At 36.4% G+C, this 17370-nt stretch overlaps 1 protein-coding gene across 1 annotated transcript in view; it reads right to left on the reverse strand.

Annotated features, from left to right (window-relative positions):
* LOC138172682 (teneurin-2-like) overlaps positions 1-17370 on the reverse strand; it is a 445464-nt gene that overhangs the window by 88230 nt on the left and 339864 nt on the right. The window contains exon 3 of the mRNA XM_069102415.1: positions 11274-11573. Within this exon, the coding sequence (XP_068958516.1) occupies positions 11274-11499 (226 nt within the window). The 5' untranslated portion in view covers positions 11500-11573. The remainder of the gene's footprint in view (positions 1-11273; positions 11574-17370) is intronic.

Below are 17370 nucleotides of genomic sequence, written 5' to 3' on the forward strand. Positions count from 1 at the left end.
AGAGAGAGAGAGAGAGAGAGAGAGAGAGAGAGAGAGAGAGAGAGAGAGAGAGAGAGAGAGAGAGGAAGGATGGAAGCAAGGAAGGAAAGAAAAAGAAAGCTATGTTGCCCAACTGGAAGCTTGGTCCCTGGTGGGCAGCTCCTTCTCTGCTCAAAGAAATTGCTGTTTGTCCTTTGTTGGCACATAGTAAGTGTTTAATAAATGCTTGTCGAGTTGATATTTATGAAGAAATGGGATTTAGAAAGTTTGGAATACAGGATGTTCTGTATATTAAAAATAAAGACTCAAATTTCCTTGTGAACAACTTAGAATAATGCCTTGCTTATGTGGGAACAATATGAGTATGATATTTTAAAGAGGCAAATAAAAATCTTTCATTTATTGAAGACTATAGAAATATTAATGCAAAGAAACAGTTTGCACTTTACCAAAGAGCATTAGACCAGTGATGCAAGCTATTATGGAACCTCAGCTAATTTTTGTATACAAGTTTTAGGTTAAAGAAGGGGGGAGAGAGAATATGAAGATTTGGAGACTGAGGGGTATGATTTTTAAAAGACTATTGACTTAATAGAAGAAATTTGGGGAATTGTTATTTTTTTTAAATGAAAAGCAAGTCAGAGTCAGAAGGCTCTCATTTAAGTCACTGAAGTTACAGAAACTGGGTTTAGAAACTTGAGAAGAACTGAAGATAAGGGGAGAAGGTTCAAAAGCTGTTCTATCTGAGGCATGGCAGTTGGGAGTCAGATGCTAGAAAGCTAAGTCATTCCTGAAATGTTCCACTTTGCACCGGCTAGTATACCTGGTTTCAACTACAGGGAATAAGATGCTCTCCCAAGATAAACTCACTAACTTGTAATCTCTTTAGCATGCTGCTATGTCCTTCAGCCACTTCTCCCTTCTAACTGGTAGCCTGGAGGGTAGAGTACCAAATGCCTCCCAGTGACTTCTTTTATAGAGGGCAGAAAGTGAACTCAGTTTGTTTAACTTTGCATTTGCTCTTCTGCCTGGTTTCTACTCCATGGAGCAAGATGCTGCCCTCCTTGGTTTCCCTCTGGCCATGATTTCCTGCTTCCTTTTGTCCTGTCTCTCCCTCCACCCCAATTAGATTACAAATTCCTTGAGAGCAAGGACTGTATATGTTTTAATTAGTTATATCCACAGGGCTTAGCATAGAGACTGGCACATAGTGGGTATGTAATAAATGTTTACTTGATTGGACTAGAGAGAAAATTAATTTCATTGGCTATATTCTCTAGTTACAGCTTGTGCTCACCTTATATTAGAAAAATAAGTGAAGGTTCTCAGAATGACTTGTTGCTGTCTGCCGTCACAACTCACTTGAGAAAGAAAAATCCAAGGGGGGGTTGCAGCTGCTTCGGTATCTTGGAGAGATGGTTCAAAGAGTCAAAATAAATTTCATTGTTCTGAGCTTGATTCTGATTGGACAGTTCGGTATCTGGATGAGCGAATTACTGTGTAGATTGATCTATATAGAACAGAGACAGCTAGATGATCTTTGTAGTTCTCTGGTTCAAAGAGAAAACTTAATACTTTCTCAACACCCTTTTAAGAGATGATGATTAACCAAAAGAGCTTATAAAGGCTATGTTTGAATAGAGAAGAGAGAAGAAATTTCCCAGGTGAAATATGGTGAGGATCAACAGTCAAATAGTGAGCAAAGAAGCAATTTCATGCAGTGTAGATGTTCAGAGATGTGCATTACCCTAAGTACATGAATTTTTCTCCCTCACGTGCTTCAAATTTCCTTGTCAGGATCCTATATGTGATTACCCTCTCTTTTACCATAGATATTGAGCACATTTGTAAGATAGTGTGATTTGACTTTATATATGTATGACCATGGATTTTATTATTTTTCATTTGTTCTAATATATAGGTTTATAGGATATAACTTCTTTTATATTTGTTAGATAAATGTTTATGTTTAATAATTAAAATTACTGTGGGTTATGTGAATATTATGCACTTTGTGGGTGTATTATCTTGTAAATGCCTGTTTATATAGACTGAGACTATATTGGACAGGGACTCAAGAGTTACAATGTTGAGTATAAGAACTTTCCCATGAACATAGCTACCTTACCACTAGGACCCTGAGCAAGTGACCATGTGTTTTGGTGCTTTATCTCTGGGAATCTAGACCTACCAGGGTGATAGAAAGTTGTAATGAAGTGAATCTACCCAGAGCATAAGGGGTGTGCAGATATAATACATGAGAGATGTGTGTAGGTGCATATATATGTTCCACTATAGGTGTACACATGCAGTTATTGTTAGGTTGTTTATACCCTCCATCCCCATCTGTCATGTCATGCTGGGCAGAGTAGCACAGCCATATGACACAGACATCAAAATAATAAAAGCCAAATGGTAGAAAAGGATGAATATTCTAGAAGTAGCACTGGTGAGCAAGGGCCTAATTTTCTCTAGTAAATACAATTCTCAAGTTAAAATAATCCTTTGAATACAGTTTGTCAAAGGGTCTAAATGCATTAAAAATATTCAACATTGCCAAATAGGCCTTTTGCCTTAGAGAAAGGATTTTAACAACCCCATTTGTGGTTTTCCAAATAATTTCTCCTAACATCTTTCTTACACCATGTCAGCACAGGATGACTGCTGCTAGATGGTATCATTCTTTTTTTAAAAATAGGAAAATGATGTGTGAGAAATTCTCATCTTTGCAAGCAAAAGATATGGTGCGTAGGGAGGCATACACACCCTATCAACAAGCTGTACGAGCATTTCTGGATTTGAAGATGTCAGAATCATTGCCAGTCATTGGAAACAAATAGATGGAGGAAAAACATTTCTGTTCGGCACAGAATATAATATGGGTGGGGGTGAGCAGTCTTCCTTCATTTTCACAGAAAACGAGATTAAGAAGCAATGCACTTTCATTACAGCAAGAAGAGTTTAGGCTAGACATTAAAAAGACACCAGATTATGTTATGCAGTGAGGGTGCAAGCTCTCCTTTGGTAAAGATTTCAAAGAGAAGTATTAACCACGGAATCTTCCTGAAATGATATATTAAGTAAAGTCCTGTCTAGAGATAGGAAGAGTTAACTGCAAACAACCCACTCAAGGTCACTTTCAGTCATTCTAAGAATATACTTAAAAAAAAAAACCCCAACAAACTCAAACTTCACCAGAACATGATAAAGTCATTCTTTTTCAGAGAATGGTAAAACTGAGATTTTTTTTAAATGGCTAAATATAGCATATACTCCCATGTACCCTCATTTTTAAAGCCAAACAACAACAAAAATGATGTTTTAAAGACAATGGCTTAAGCCCTAGACACCATGGAATACAGACCTGAGACCCAATTTTAATAAGGGCTCTAAAAAAATCAATCTGAAAGGCTGTCACATGTTGAAAGTGAGTCAATTCTTAGATGGCTACAGGTCCAAGGTTTATGTTAAATTTATGAATTTTGCTATGCTAGGCTTTACACAAGCACATTAGAGGATGCATAGTATAGTAGATATGAGGCCAACCATAGTTTAAATAAGAACTGGGTTCAGATCCTGGTGCTCATATATTCTAGAAGAATGTCCATGGGCAAGTCACATAACCTCTCAAGTGCTCTAAGACATGGGTTTTTACCCTGGGGTCCATGATACCCTAAAGGGTACATAAATACGCAGATATGTTTTCAGGGAATCTGTGAACATGTGTGGGGAAAATTTACATGTATAACTTGAAATGAAATTTAGAATTTCCTTCAACTATAAATTTAACAGAAAATGATCCAGAGAGGTCCATGGCTTCATCAGACTATCAAATGATATCAAAAGAAGTTATGAATTCTTGTTCTAAGACTATGAATGTGCATTAGGGGATGAAGTTTCTACACAAGGAATTTCCTAAATAAAGATGTATGTTGGAACAAAAAATAAGTTTTATGTAAGAAAATAATCTGTAAACTTCAAACATCAGCAATTTATTCTACAGATCCATAGGATAGAGACCTATCACAAACATGACAAAGTTTACCATAAAAATAGAACTTTTTCTTTCAAGTAAATCAAAGGACTTGTGAAAGTTGTTTCTTTGGCAGACATGATTCAGAGAAGTGATATGGTACAGACTAAAAGAAAGTAATCTCTCCTGTTGAGTCCTGATGACTCAATGTTGAGATAGCCTGAGGTATAAAAAAATAATTCAATCTTGGTTCCCTCTCTTGGGACTACCTCTTTTCACTGGAAAGGAGTTTGTTTGGTTTAAAAAAAAAACAGACAACTAGACTGAACCTTATAGCCCTTTTGTCTACCAGGGGTAGACTGTCATAATAAACACATATTGTGACCTTAGACAGCAACTTTGCTACATAATTACAGATTTTTAAAGCTAGAAAGGGTCTTTGAGATTATGTGATCTGATACCCAAATTTTAAAGATGATGAATCTAAGGTACAGGTGGGTTAAGGGATTTGCCTCATTTCACACAGTAATTTAATGCCTGGGCTGGTATGAGAACTCCCTAGCATCCTTCTTGGTTACTGTATCAGACTGAATGGTCATGGGCAAAAGGATATGTTGGTTTAATGATGGCAGTTTAATGCAATATTCTCACACTGTGGTTCTATTTCCTAAGCACAGGTGATGAAGAAGTGTTAGGAGCCTTAAGAGGTGATAGGACATACACAGAGAAAAGAGAACTGGAGAGAGAAAACGAAAAAGAGTGGTAGGTGAATGTGGACCAGGTGCTACTGAGATTTTACAACTTCTTGTGGTCATCATTCACCTGAGAATCAGAAAACCTGCAAATATCAGATACATCTTGCATGACCTTTGATATATTTACTTATTTCTCTTTTTTCTTTCTTTTTCCCATTGTCAAGTGGAAATAATCATCGCTATCTTTACTACATGAGATTATTAGTGAAAAGAATACATTTGGATTTCTTTGAAGTAAAAGTGTTGTATGTGTTTGTAAATCAGTCTTTACTTTCCACATTATAAAACTTAAAGCAAGGAAAGTTTAGGTAAATCACTTATTAGGAGAAACAATGAATTTTTTTTTTAATTTTTGGAGGGCAATTGGGTTTAAGTGACTTGCCCAAAGTCTCACGGCTAGAGTGTCAAGAAACAATGAAATTTTTAATAATACATATATTATAATATATATAATATAAAATAAGATGAGATTTAGTTCTTACATTTTTTTCCTTGTTGATGAGCCAGCAATGATACTTTCCAGTACATGTTATGTAATAGGTTTAACATGGAAACTGTTTAAAAGCATTAGGACCTAGACTGTGCATAAATTGAATTTCCTGAGCCCTTTTGGAAACCTCCACAATGCACACATTTATTTATTTATAATATTTCCAAACCAAGTCTGATACCAAATGGGGAAAAAAAAAACATGTTCAAAGAACCATAGATCTAGAAATGAAGGTATCTCAGAGGCCATCTAGTTCAACCTCCCTCTCCCTCCATTGTACAGTTGAGGAAATGGAGGCATAGAAAAGTTCAGTGTCTTGTCCAAAGTCCTACAAGTGGTAGAGTATTTGTTGAAGCAATGGAGAAGAGATCCACAAGAAAAGGGAGTGTGGATGGGTTGTGATCTGAGTTTCTTGGGAGGACTTCCCACAATTATGATATCATAGACCCAATGAAGTAATAACATATAAAAGTATCTAAATGCTGGGTCTGGTTCCTCATGAGAAAATGGAGACCTAGAGAAGCTAAGTGACTTGTCCAGGGTCACACAGCTAGTAAATGTCAAAGGCCAGACTCAAAACTCAAGTCTTCCAAACCAGCACTCTTTCAATAGTAATAATAAATATAATATGTAAGCATACATAATAATAATTATTGTTATAATGATCATAATAGCTAACATTTTCATAGTACTTACTATATGCCAGGCACTGTACTAAGTAGTTTAAAAATGTTATCTCATTTGATTCTCAAAGCAACCCTGCAAAGTAGGTGCTATTATTATTCCCATTTTGTAGATGAGGAAACCGAGGTAAATGGAGGTTAAGTGATTTGTCTGGGGTCACATAGCTAGTAAATATCTGAAGTCATATTTAGGCTTTGGTCTTCCTGACTCCAGACCCTGTTCTCTATCCACTGTGCCACCTAGCTGCCCCCTAGCTTTGTTCTACTAATTCCTGAAAAACCATTGACCTATGATTAGGATATTAACTTTCAGATAATTTGGCTCTTTAGTGCACAGAATCAATAACTTACTCCTAAATAATCTAAGGTTTAAGGTACAATATTTTTTCCCTACTTCTTGGGAGGTCAAAAAGGAAATACAATTCAACAGACATTTATTAAATTCCTGTTGCATGTAACACTGCATGGTATAGGGGCTAGGGGACTAGCCTTAAAGTTAAGAAGTTAAAGTTAAGTTAAGAAGACTTGAGATAAAGTTCTGTCTCTGATACATAATGACCGTATGATCCTGGACAAGTCACTTCATCTCAGTGTCCCACAGCAACCCCTTAGTACTGTAAGTTTAAGAATAATGTCTCATCTGTATTAATGGGATAAATTTCCTCCTCTAGTGTTTTCTACACTAATGAAAAAAAAACAGGTTTGAATTGCCCCTACCCTCGGCTCCCCCCACTTTCCTCAATGTGCAAGAGTACTGGGTATGGAGTCAAAGAACGTGGCTTTGAACCCTTACTCTGCTGGCTACTACCTGTGTGATAATTGGATTGTCACTTAATGTATTCGGACCTCCATTTCCTTATTAGTAAAATAAGAGGATTGGACTAGGTCACTGTGGAAGTTCCTTCCAGCTCTAAATCTTATTATTTCTAGAAAAATGAGTTGGGTCCAAAAGAAAGTTGAAAGTGTGATAGAAGGGAAAGAGTCCTAGACTTGGAGTCAATAAGCTTGGGTTCTAGTACTGGCTCTGCTAACTCACTTAGAGACTTGGTTAAGTCACATGTTGCTCTCAGCTCTAACAGTCTATGAATCTATGAGAGGAATGAATGAAGTGACATGTAATAGCTTTTTGACCTCTAACAAGAATAGAACTTGGATGGGATATTGGTGAATCCCAGAACTGTTTCTTATTCTTGGTTTTTTTTTTTGGAGGTGGGAAGGCAAGACAATTTGGGTTAAGTGACTTGCCCAAGGTCACACAGCTAGTAAGGGTTAAGTGTCTGAGGCCAGATTTGAACTATTTGAACTGATGGGAAATCTGGCAAATAGTATGGCAGAAACTGGGTATAGATCAATGTCTGACACCATACACCAAAATACAGTACAGGGTACACAATTTAGGCATAAAGGCTGATACTATAAACAAATTAGGGGAGCGAGGAATAGTTTATCTGTCGGATTTATGCAGGAATTTATGACCAAACAAGAGATAGAGAACATTATGAAATGCAAAATGGATAACTGTGATTATGTTAAATTGAAAAGTTTCTGCACAAACAAAGCCAATGCAACCAAGATTAGGAGGGAAGCAGAAAAACTAGGAAGGAATTTTTACAACTAGTGTCTCTGATAAAGGCCTCATTTCTAAAATATATAGAGAATTGAGCCAAATTTACAAGAATACAAGTCATCCCCCATTTGATAAATGTTCAAAGGTTATGAACAGGTAGCTTTTAGATGAAGACATTTAAGACATTTATAGTCATATAAAAATGCTCCAAATCACTATTGCTTAGAGAGATTGAAATCAAAACAACTTTGAGGTACCACATCACACCTACTTGATTGGCTAATATGACAAAATGGGAAAATGATAAATGTTAGAGAAGATGAGGGAAAGCTGGAACACTAATTCATTGTTGGTGGAGCTATATGCTTATCCAACCATTCTGGAGAGCAATTTGGAGCTATGACCTAAGGGTTATAAAAATGTGCATATCCTTTGACCCAGCAATACCACTACTAGGTATGTATCCCAAAGGGATCATAAAAATGGGAACAGGACCCACATGTACAAAAATATTTACAGCAGCTCTATTTGTGGTGGCCAAGAACTGGAAATTGAGGGGATGCCCAACAACTGGGGAATGGCTAAAGAAGTTGAGGTATATTAATGTAATGGAATACTACTGTGCTATAAGAAATGATGAACAAGCAGACTTCAGAAAATCCTAGAAAGACTTATATGAACTGATGTTGAGTGAAGTGAGCAGAACCAGGATAACATTGTTCACAGAAATAGCCACAGTGTGTGATGACTGATTTTGTTAGACTTAGCGCTTCTCACCAATTCAAGGACCTAAAACAATTGCAAAGGATTCATGATAGAAAATGCCATACACATCCAGAGAAAGAACTACGGAGTCAGAGTGCAGAGAGAAGCAGACTATTTTCTTTTTTGTTTTATTTGGTTTTGCTTTTTTTCCCTCTTGTGGTTTTTCCCATTTGTTACAATTTTTCTATGCAACATGACCAATGTGAAAATGTGTTTAATAGGAAAGTATGTGTAGAGCCCATTTCAGACTGCAAGTTGTCTTAGGGAGGAGGGGGGAGAAAATTTAAAACTTGTAGAAGTCAATGTTGAAAATTAAAAATAAATAAATTAGAAAAAAATAAATGCAAAAAAAATTAGAAATGAAGAACAGGTGCCATCTACATTGGCAGGAATGTGTCCTCACTGAGAATTCTCTAAACCTGTTAAATCACAGGTTCAGTAAAATAATAAGAATATTAACAATAATAATTAAACAAGTAATCACAAACTCATTAAACATCTACTATGTACCCTACACTGTGCTAATTTTTATTTTTGGAAGGGGCAAGGTAGAGCAATTGGGGTTAAGTGACTTGCCCAAGGTCACATGGCTAGTTTTGTGTTGTGTCTAAGGCCGAATTTGAACTCAGGTCCTACTGACTCCAGAGCTGGTGCTCTATTCACTGTGCCACCTAGCCAACCCACTTTGTTAAAATAAAAAAAAAAAATCCATTAACATAATGTTGTAGGTAGCCAAAAGAAAAAATGTCCAGTAGACATAAATCAACAAAGAACTGTAGATTAGAAGCGTAAAAATGTTATCGAGGAGACATATGCCTAGAAAAGGTAATAGGCCATTCATAATAATGACTTTACTAATAATTGATGCTGTAATTAATGATAATTAGTAGAGCAATGGTAAGAGATAATAGATGTACAACTAAGGTACTCTTATAATACCAAAAGATCATGAGTAAGGAAGGCAGCACAATGATCAGGAATCTTCTGGAAGATTTACAGGAAGATACAGACAGGAGTTTCATGGAATGGGAATGAAGAGGTGGGTTATGATCTGTACTGTTAGAAAGGAGTACCCACATCAATGAGACCACAGATCCCTTAGGGTGTCAAAATATCCTGGATTTTCAGTGGAAAATAACTTACAAGATCAACCTTTTATATTCATTGATAACATACCTCCAGACTAATAAATACTGAGCTTATCTTGGTCTTTCATTACCAGAATAAGAAAATAAAATGAGAACTATTGCATTGTAAAATTATCACGTTTGGTAACAGACAAATTTTCCTTTAACCCTTTCTGTGGTGGCTATGTTCAAAGTTGCATTTGCTACTCATCCTCCACCTCTCTCTTAATATGTGCTTATTGACTTCCTGCAGAGTTCAATTTTAGAACCCATCAAAGAGGATCCACTCCGACTCTGACTACATTTTCATGCATAAATTCATAGTTGTCTTCAGATGGAAATTGCACTTGCATATGCAAATACGTTCTGGGGCCTTTTCATTTCTACTTTTGGACTGCAGTTTTTAATTCATGCAAACACATTACACAAACAAATATGGGCTCAATAACAACACACTGCATGTGCGAATTGTTAATTGCCTAGCTATCAGCTCAAGGGCCTATTCTGCCCAAGCGACTCCCATTATTATCGATAGAAGGGACAAGATTAAACAGAATGAACAAGGGCATATATGAAAATAAAGTACCGTGGTCTTGGTTTCATTTTATATAAATATTAAACAAGGAAAGGAGTGACAGGTCAATCCACAACCCACCATTAATCTAGGTGCTATAATGCAGCAGCAAATTTGCCAGAAAGCACCTTTAATTTGACTGGGGTAGAAAAGTCTCAAGCTCAGCACAGCGATATTCCAAAAAAGAATGTTTTCAACCATGCAGTAAGACCAAACCTATAGTCGAAACTGAAAGTACAGTGAATGAAGTATAGTGAATGCATGTGTCACCTTTAAAACCATTGCATCTCACTGAGCTGATGCCATAAGAAAACAAAACAATTTGCTTTAAATTGTATATCCTGAAAGCTGAATGCTATCCTAAGTGATGCAGTTGTGAATCTTCTTATTTTTGAGAGCTTAAAAATCTTACTATGTGCTTTTTAGGGTCAGGTGAAAACTTAATGAAGTCAACTACTTGACATTATCTAGCTGATCAAAGACACTTGACACCAAGCAATTTTCAAGTTGGTGGGGTTTTTTTTTTCTTCCTTTTCTCTTGGAACTACAGAATGTGTTTCATTTACATGAAGACAACTCAGAAACTGAGAGACAAGATAAAAGCAAAACTGTATGCAGTAAGGGTCTACAATCACAACAGAAACAGTTTTAACTGTTTCCCTGGTGAATTGTGAGATATAAATATTGCAGGCATTCTAAACAGGCAACAGTTTGTATTAGAATATGTTGTTTGGAAACAAATTTGTAACCAGTGTGGATTTTTAAAGCCTTTGTGATCATGCTAACTGATTAAATAAACATATATGTTTTTTTTCTAAATTTTATGAAATTAAGTGTAGCAATCTGAAGTAACCAATGAACTAATGCTTTGTTTCAATGCTGCAATATAGTTCCCTTGTCAGGAACTGGGATAAAAATTCCTCAGAACTAATTAGTAACTCTATTACCTGCAACAGCCACTCCTTTTTAACAAAGCGAAAGAAAGGATATACAGACAAAATGTCAGAATTCTAGTTTTGAGGTATCAAAAGTCATGCTTCCACCTACACCACACAACATGATCAGCATAACATCTGGTAGTAATGCTCCCCAAATCTGCCTGAAAAGGGAATTTGGATCCAAACTTAAATGATATTTTTCTCTATTAATTCAGTATGGTGGTAGAAAGGAGAAAGTCATTTTCACTAAAATTCTAACACAGCATCTGCTCAAAAACCTATGATTTCCTCTCAATTTTCACAAATTGTGAAAGCTATACAAAGCAAACCAGATTGTCACTGTGGTGATGGTCACAATACATTGTTGTCTTGGAAGTAGGGCGAGAGAAACAGGCACAAATGGTTGTATCAGTTCTACATACCTTGTCTTGGAAACTCATCTGACTCTCTGTGAACCAGATCCGAAACTCGGTTTCCATAGTGCATCCTGGTGTCATGATCATAGGCCTTCAGGGTCTCACTTGAGCTGTATGACTTCTGAGTTGGCACTCGGCAATCCTCACTGTCCAGGGAGGAACTTGTATAGCGACATTCCTTACCGCACCGACCTCTGGTCAAAGAGCGGTGTCTTCGGTCTTTTATATCCATTTTTCTCAATAAGGCAAAAAGCCAATGCTTTGAGAAAAGTCAGTCCTGAATCTTGGCACTTGTCACTTTGCCACCTGAAAACATCAAAGGGGGAAAGAGATTGTGATTACAAGAAATACTGCATGCGGTTCTCACTCATGTTTCATCTCTGTTCAAAAACACAACAGGGCAAACTTGGTAGCAGCAGTTGAAAAATCTCATTTTGAAATGTTTAATACATACTTAAGCCATCCATCTAAATGGGAAAAAATATCTTGTGATGATTTTCTTTGCTGTTTAACAGATTTAAAAAATAATAATAATGAAAATCTCATCTTTTGATTTTGTAAATGTATACACGTAATATGTCTGCCAGTCAGATGTTATTGTTCTGAAGCCATACAGTGCAACCAGATTCTACCATCAGTAATTATTTCTCTTGCTTTTTTTTAAGTTCAGAAAGAAAAAAAAAACAGCAGTTGAGAAAAGAAGTTGCAAAGGCAGATTCAAGGATGAAACATAGATATGTGCTATTAATGCTGTGCCAGAGTATAAGTTAAATTTCACTAAGGTAAGCATTCACAGCAAGGTTTAGAAAATAATCATGAAAAACAACTCTGGCAGGGGTACAATCCACCACTAAAACAAATAAGGACTTCAAAAATCCCATTTCATTCTTTCTCCTCCACACAAAGCTGTATCTTGCATACACCTGATCACTTTTTCCCTGCCCATTCACCACAGGTGGTGGCAGTTTGTGGTCACAACACTGGCAGACCAAAATGGCAAGAACCACAAGGAAAGTGCATGTCTAGTTGTCCAGCAATGACACCTGCAATGAGAGCTTGGTACCTCTCCCCTCCCTGCCTCTGTACCCATAACAGATGAAGAAACAGAAACAAACAAACAAAAACCAAAATGAAAAGACCAGGTCCAACATGAGAAAAGCTGATAGTGGGGCAAGAGTTCAAGGCATGAGTTGGCAGCCATGTAGCAAATACAAAAATGATATTTGATACCCTGGGACTAGCAAACTGTATGTCAGCATGTGCCAAATATCATTTGAACACATGAGCCTTCTGTCTACCGGACAAAACAAAAATGTGGTAACACATCCGACAAGTGACCTTACTGACTATGTTTGCCATGCAAAATTGTGTAGACCATAGTGCTGTGGCCTGAACAGAATGGGCAGAGAAGGATGGCAATTAAAGTAAGAAATGTGACCCAGAGCACTGGTCACGAATTTCTCTAGGTTACTGTTGTTCCCTGACTCCATAAGACACCAGTAAGTATTTTAGAAGGCTGGCATGTGCTTCTGAACCAATCTTTAAGGCTAGACTACAGCACTTTCTAGCTCTTTAAAATACAGCCAAAATTCATTTCAAGGAACCTCCCTACTCCCATGAGTTTGGTTAAACCATGAATCAAATCAGATCAAAGAGTGATATAGGTTGTATCCTTTCCTACTAAAATGGAAAATCTAGATCATAGTTACTACCTTTGACCCTGAATACAATGTTGCAACTAGGCTGCTCAGAATCTGTGCACCTGTCCCACCATATCCAGGTCACATACGTTTTAATGGAGATACTCACAAACTAAAGTGCATCTGGAGAGGGTATTCATGATGGTGTCGGATTTAAAATCTATGTTACATGAAAAGCAGAAGAGTTAGACGTGTTTAGTCCAGAAAACCGAGGAGGTAGGAAGACATGCTATCTTCAAACATATTATTCTTTCCTATAGAAGACACTGCAATTCCTTGATGAATCTGCAGTATCAGTGACATGGGCGCCACATTTATCCGTGCAGATTACAATCCATTCACTCCTTCTGTAATTTTTGTCCATGTCCTCCCAAATGCTCCCTAGAAGCTTGTATCCATATTCTAGGATTGTGTGTGTATGTTTTACATTTTTTGGATAACAGTACAACATCAGGGCTATTTATCAGATATCAACTGATCTAGGTACATGACCAACTAACATGCTTTGTGTACTGATCATATAATTCCTTATCCTTGAAAGAAATATGCTTTCATTTATGGATAAAATTCTATAATGGACACCCCCTAAAATACTACAGGGTCACCACAGTTACATCCATATCAATTCAAAGACTGTACAGGGAAAAAATTTGGATTAAGAATGCATCTTGTTCAGATTATAATCTTTAGCTGAATGGATAGCCTACTGAGTTAGTCCATTAGTATTTATATCTTGGAAAGGCCCTGGAGACGAAAACTGAACTGGGCATCCTAATGATATAGGAGAAAGAAAAGAAGCTAGACTGCTTTTGGAAAACTGGGAAATGCATTCAATGATTTCACACTGATCCTTCACATAAAAACCTACCTCTTTCTATATAGAAGAGAGAATATGTTTATTTTGGGTAACTCCAAAGAATAGAATTAGGAGAAAATGGTGGAAATTACAGAAACACAGATTTTACCGGAGATTTTATAAAGTAAAGATTTTCAGAAAATAATTTTTTTTCAATAATAGAGTAAGTTACCCAATAAAGCTATTAGTTCTATTTCTACAAGAAGTACTGAATCCAAGGTGGAAGGATGAATTAGAAGATATACAAGGGCACCTCCACTTTATTATAGGATTCTTTAAAAATGCACACTCACACACGTATCTAAGACAGACAGCATGGAAATGTCTCAGGATTGTGATCAGAGATAATATAGGCAAAGTTCTATGTAAATATCAGGTATTATTGGTTGACTGAAGAAAGAAAAGATGAGGAGGAAGGCAGGAAAAGAAAGAAAAATAAAAATACAAAGAGTGAAAGAAAGTAGGGAAGAAGAGAGGAAGGAAGGAAAGAAGGAAGGAAAGAAAGGAAGGAAAGAAGGAAAGGAAGGAAGGAAGAAAGGAAGGAAGGAAAGAAGGAAGGAAGGAAGGAAGGAAGGAAGGAAGGAAGGAAGGAAGGAAGGAAGGAAGGAAGGAAAGAAGGAAGGAAGGAAAGAAAGGAAGGAAGAAATAAAGTGATTAAGCACTTATTATGTACAAAGCACTGTGCTAAGCACTAAGATAAAAATAGAAAAGTGAGAAAAGTGCCTGCTTTCCAGTGTAGACCATGAGTAGATGGATCTTTCTTACTCTAATATTCCATTCATAGCAATGGAGAAGAAATCAATCTCTGTGGATACCAACACTTTGTTTCTTATGCACAATTATGACATCAACATTCAGTATTTTTAGTTCCTAATTTAAAAAATGAAGGGTAACTTTCAAAGCTCCAATCTGAGAAACTGAACCCATTTTGAAAACAGACTTAATTATTAATAACATGGCACGGTTTGGGTTTTTGTTTTTGTGATTTCCCTTCTGGATACCCTGAAAGAATGATATGCAAAGGCCATCTTCTAACACAGTGATGACTCCCTTATCTGGTATTTATCACACAATAATGTATCATATGAACTTTAAAAGACCATTTTAGTGGAAATCTAACATTAAACAATTTTCTATATTTTGACAGAGTATAATAATATGATTTAACCTTCCACTATAGCATGCTATAAGACAGTGACGTTCTTAAAATTTTCTTCAGTATTCAGGGTGGCTTTTCCTAATACTTTTACTAATAGCCTCACACTTTTGTGCATTTCTTGTTCTTGTGCCTGCTTTTTTGGTGCCTTTTCTATCACATCTTGCCTTGCTTTGGGGACAACAGGTTAAATTCTTTGTTGCTATAAGGATGCCTCCATCTAGCAGCTCAATTTTTTTTTCTAATTTCCTGTGTGTAAGTAGTAAATAGCTTTTTATGAATTGTATTTAAAATAATACATACACACCAAGTTAGGGCCTTCAGGACCCTAACAATCTATCTTTTGGTTAAGTGCAAGGGCTTTGGTAGATGAAATAATAACATATTTCAATGATCAAAAAGTGGATTATTTTTCCAATTTCTTAGATTCTCAGCTGTGTCCTAGATATTTGAGAGTTCCAGATAAATGGCACCCATATAATCAATGTAGTATAACATATGTTGACGAGCAAGTCAGTGAGGGAGAGGGGCATTGAAAGAGATATAAATGGGACAAAAATACTAATGTGATTCTAGGGAAGGGCCCTCAGAATCTATAGGTAGCTGCTGCTGCTGTGTTTATAACTGATTCTCAAGTAAGACGCTAGAACAATAATAAAATTTGTCTTCTTATATTCATCTAGATGAATAGTCAACAAACCACCATTAGAAATACAAATAATTACTGGAAATTTAAAAAAAGTCTCAAAATGACTGGGAAGGAATAAGAATAAAGAAAGGAGACCAATAACATCAATATTTTCACTGAGTCTTCACCTTCAGCTGGATTGACAAATGGTAGTCATTGGGTGCCACTGGATACCCCCAGCTCCTGAAGACTACAACAGTGCTTCATTCCATTCCATTCTACATTTCCTGTCTTAAAGAGCATTCACACTGCTTTTTTCATCAGTCGCTTAAGTGGGTTCCATCACTTTATCAGAGCTGAATCCAAAGAGCTTGCCTGGAAGCCTTTGTCTAATTAACTAACCCTATGAGCTGTAACACTGTTCACTATTAACTTTTCAGATTATCCTACTACTTAAGGGGGTTGACTTGTTAATCACTGACAGCCAGTATGTGTGTATGTGTGTGTGTGTGCACGTGTGCATGTGTGCAATAAGCTCAGTTTACAGACAACTATAGTGTCCATGGTACACTTGATACCTCTGAACAGGTACTGCATTAGTTAAAGCCAGATATATTTTAGTCAGTCTTTTCACTGACCAACAGCTGCTACTTTTATTTTTTAACTTCTTAAATGAAATGATGCATAAAATCTAAATTTTATGTACCATATATGCTTATATGTATGTTACATATGCATGTATGTATATACATATATAAACGTATATAATTTCTTCTTTACACACATTTTTAAAAGGTTAGGCACCAAGGAAAATCAGCTGTTTTAAAACGCCTACATGTAGTTTGCAATCTGTGAGTTCTGAAAAATGCCAACATGCCGACTTCTCTTCCCCATTTTTAATTATGATAAACCAATGAAAAAGGGTGTCTTGTAAGAGGAGTTAGTATCATGTTTCTCAAAATTGCCTGCTTCCATATTTGAATGTGTTTTGCAGTTATTTTGGAAATCTGATAAAGAGATTTCTTATTTGGGCTTATTTCATAGTTAATAATAAAGAAGGTCTGAACTAGAAAACTGCTGAACAATACCTTCTTGCATAATGAACAAGAATTTACCAATTCTCGTTGAGTCTATCTCCCATGACACTTTTCCCATCTATCCTTTTCTCTGTACTCACAGTTCCCACTCAAGCTTACCATCATCACTTTTCCACTTGAACTATTACAATAGTCTAATAATTGCTTTCCCAAGCTCAAGTCTCTCCCCACCTCTAATCTAGTCTCCACATAGTTGCCAAGTTGAGATTCTTAAAGCACAAGTCTGCGTATGCCACTGCCCTACTCACAAAGCTCCAGTACCTATCTATTGCTTCTAGGATAAAATATAAACTCCTCTATTTGGCATTTAAATCGTTTGACAATTTGGGTCCAGCCCATCACTCACCTTCACGCACTCTGTGTTTCAAGCAAAATAGCTTCCTTGATGTATATTGTGCATAACCATCTATCTCCTGTCTCAATCCCTTTGTAGAAGCTGTCTCTCATGCCTGAAATGTACTTCTTTCTCTCCTCTGTCTCTTGGAATACTTACTTTCCTTCAGTGCCCATATCTAATGTCACCTTCAAAAGAAATGTTATACTAACCCCACCCTACCCCTAGCTACCAGGATTTACCCCCAATTGAACTGTATATATTTTTATTTTCTTATCTAAGAAAATTTATTATTTTTTTATAATATTTTAATAATTTTATTAAGATACATT

This window comes from Petaurus breviceps, unplaced genomic scaffold, assembly GCF_028583685.1.
Source record: "Petaurus breviceps papuanus isolate PSGF00001 unplaced genomic scaffold, PetGlider_PUasm1.0 551, whole genome shotgun sequence".
NCBI lineage: Eukaryota > Metazoa > Chordata > Mammalia > Diprotodontia > Petauridae > Petaurus > Petaurus breviceps.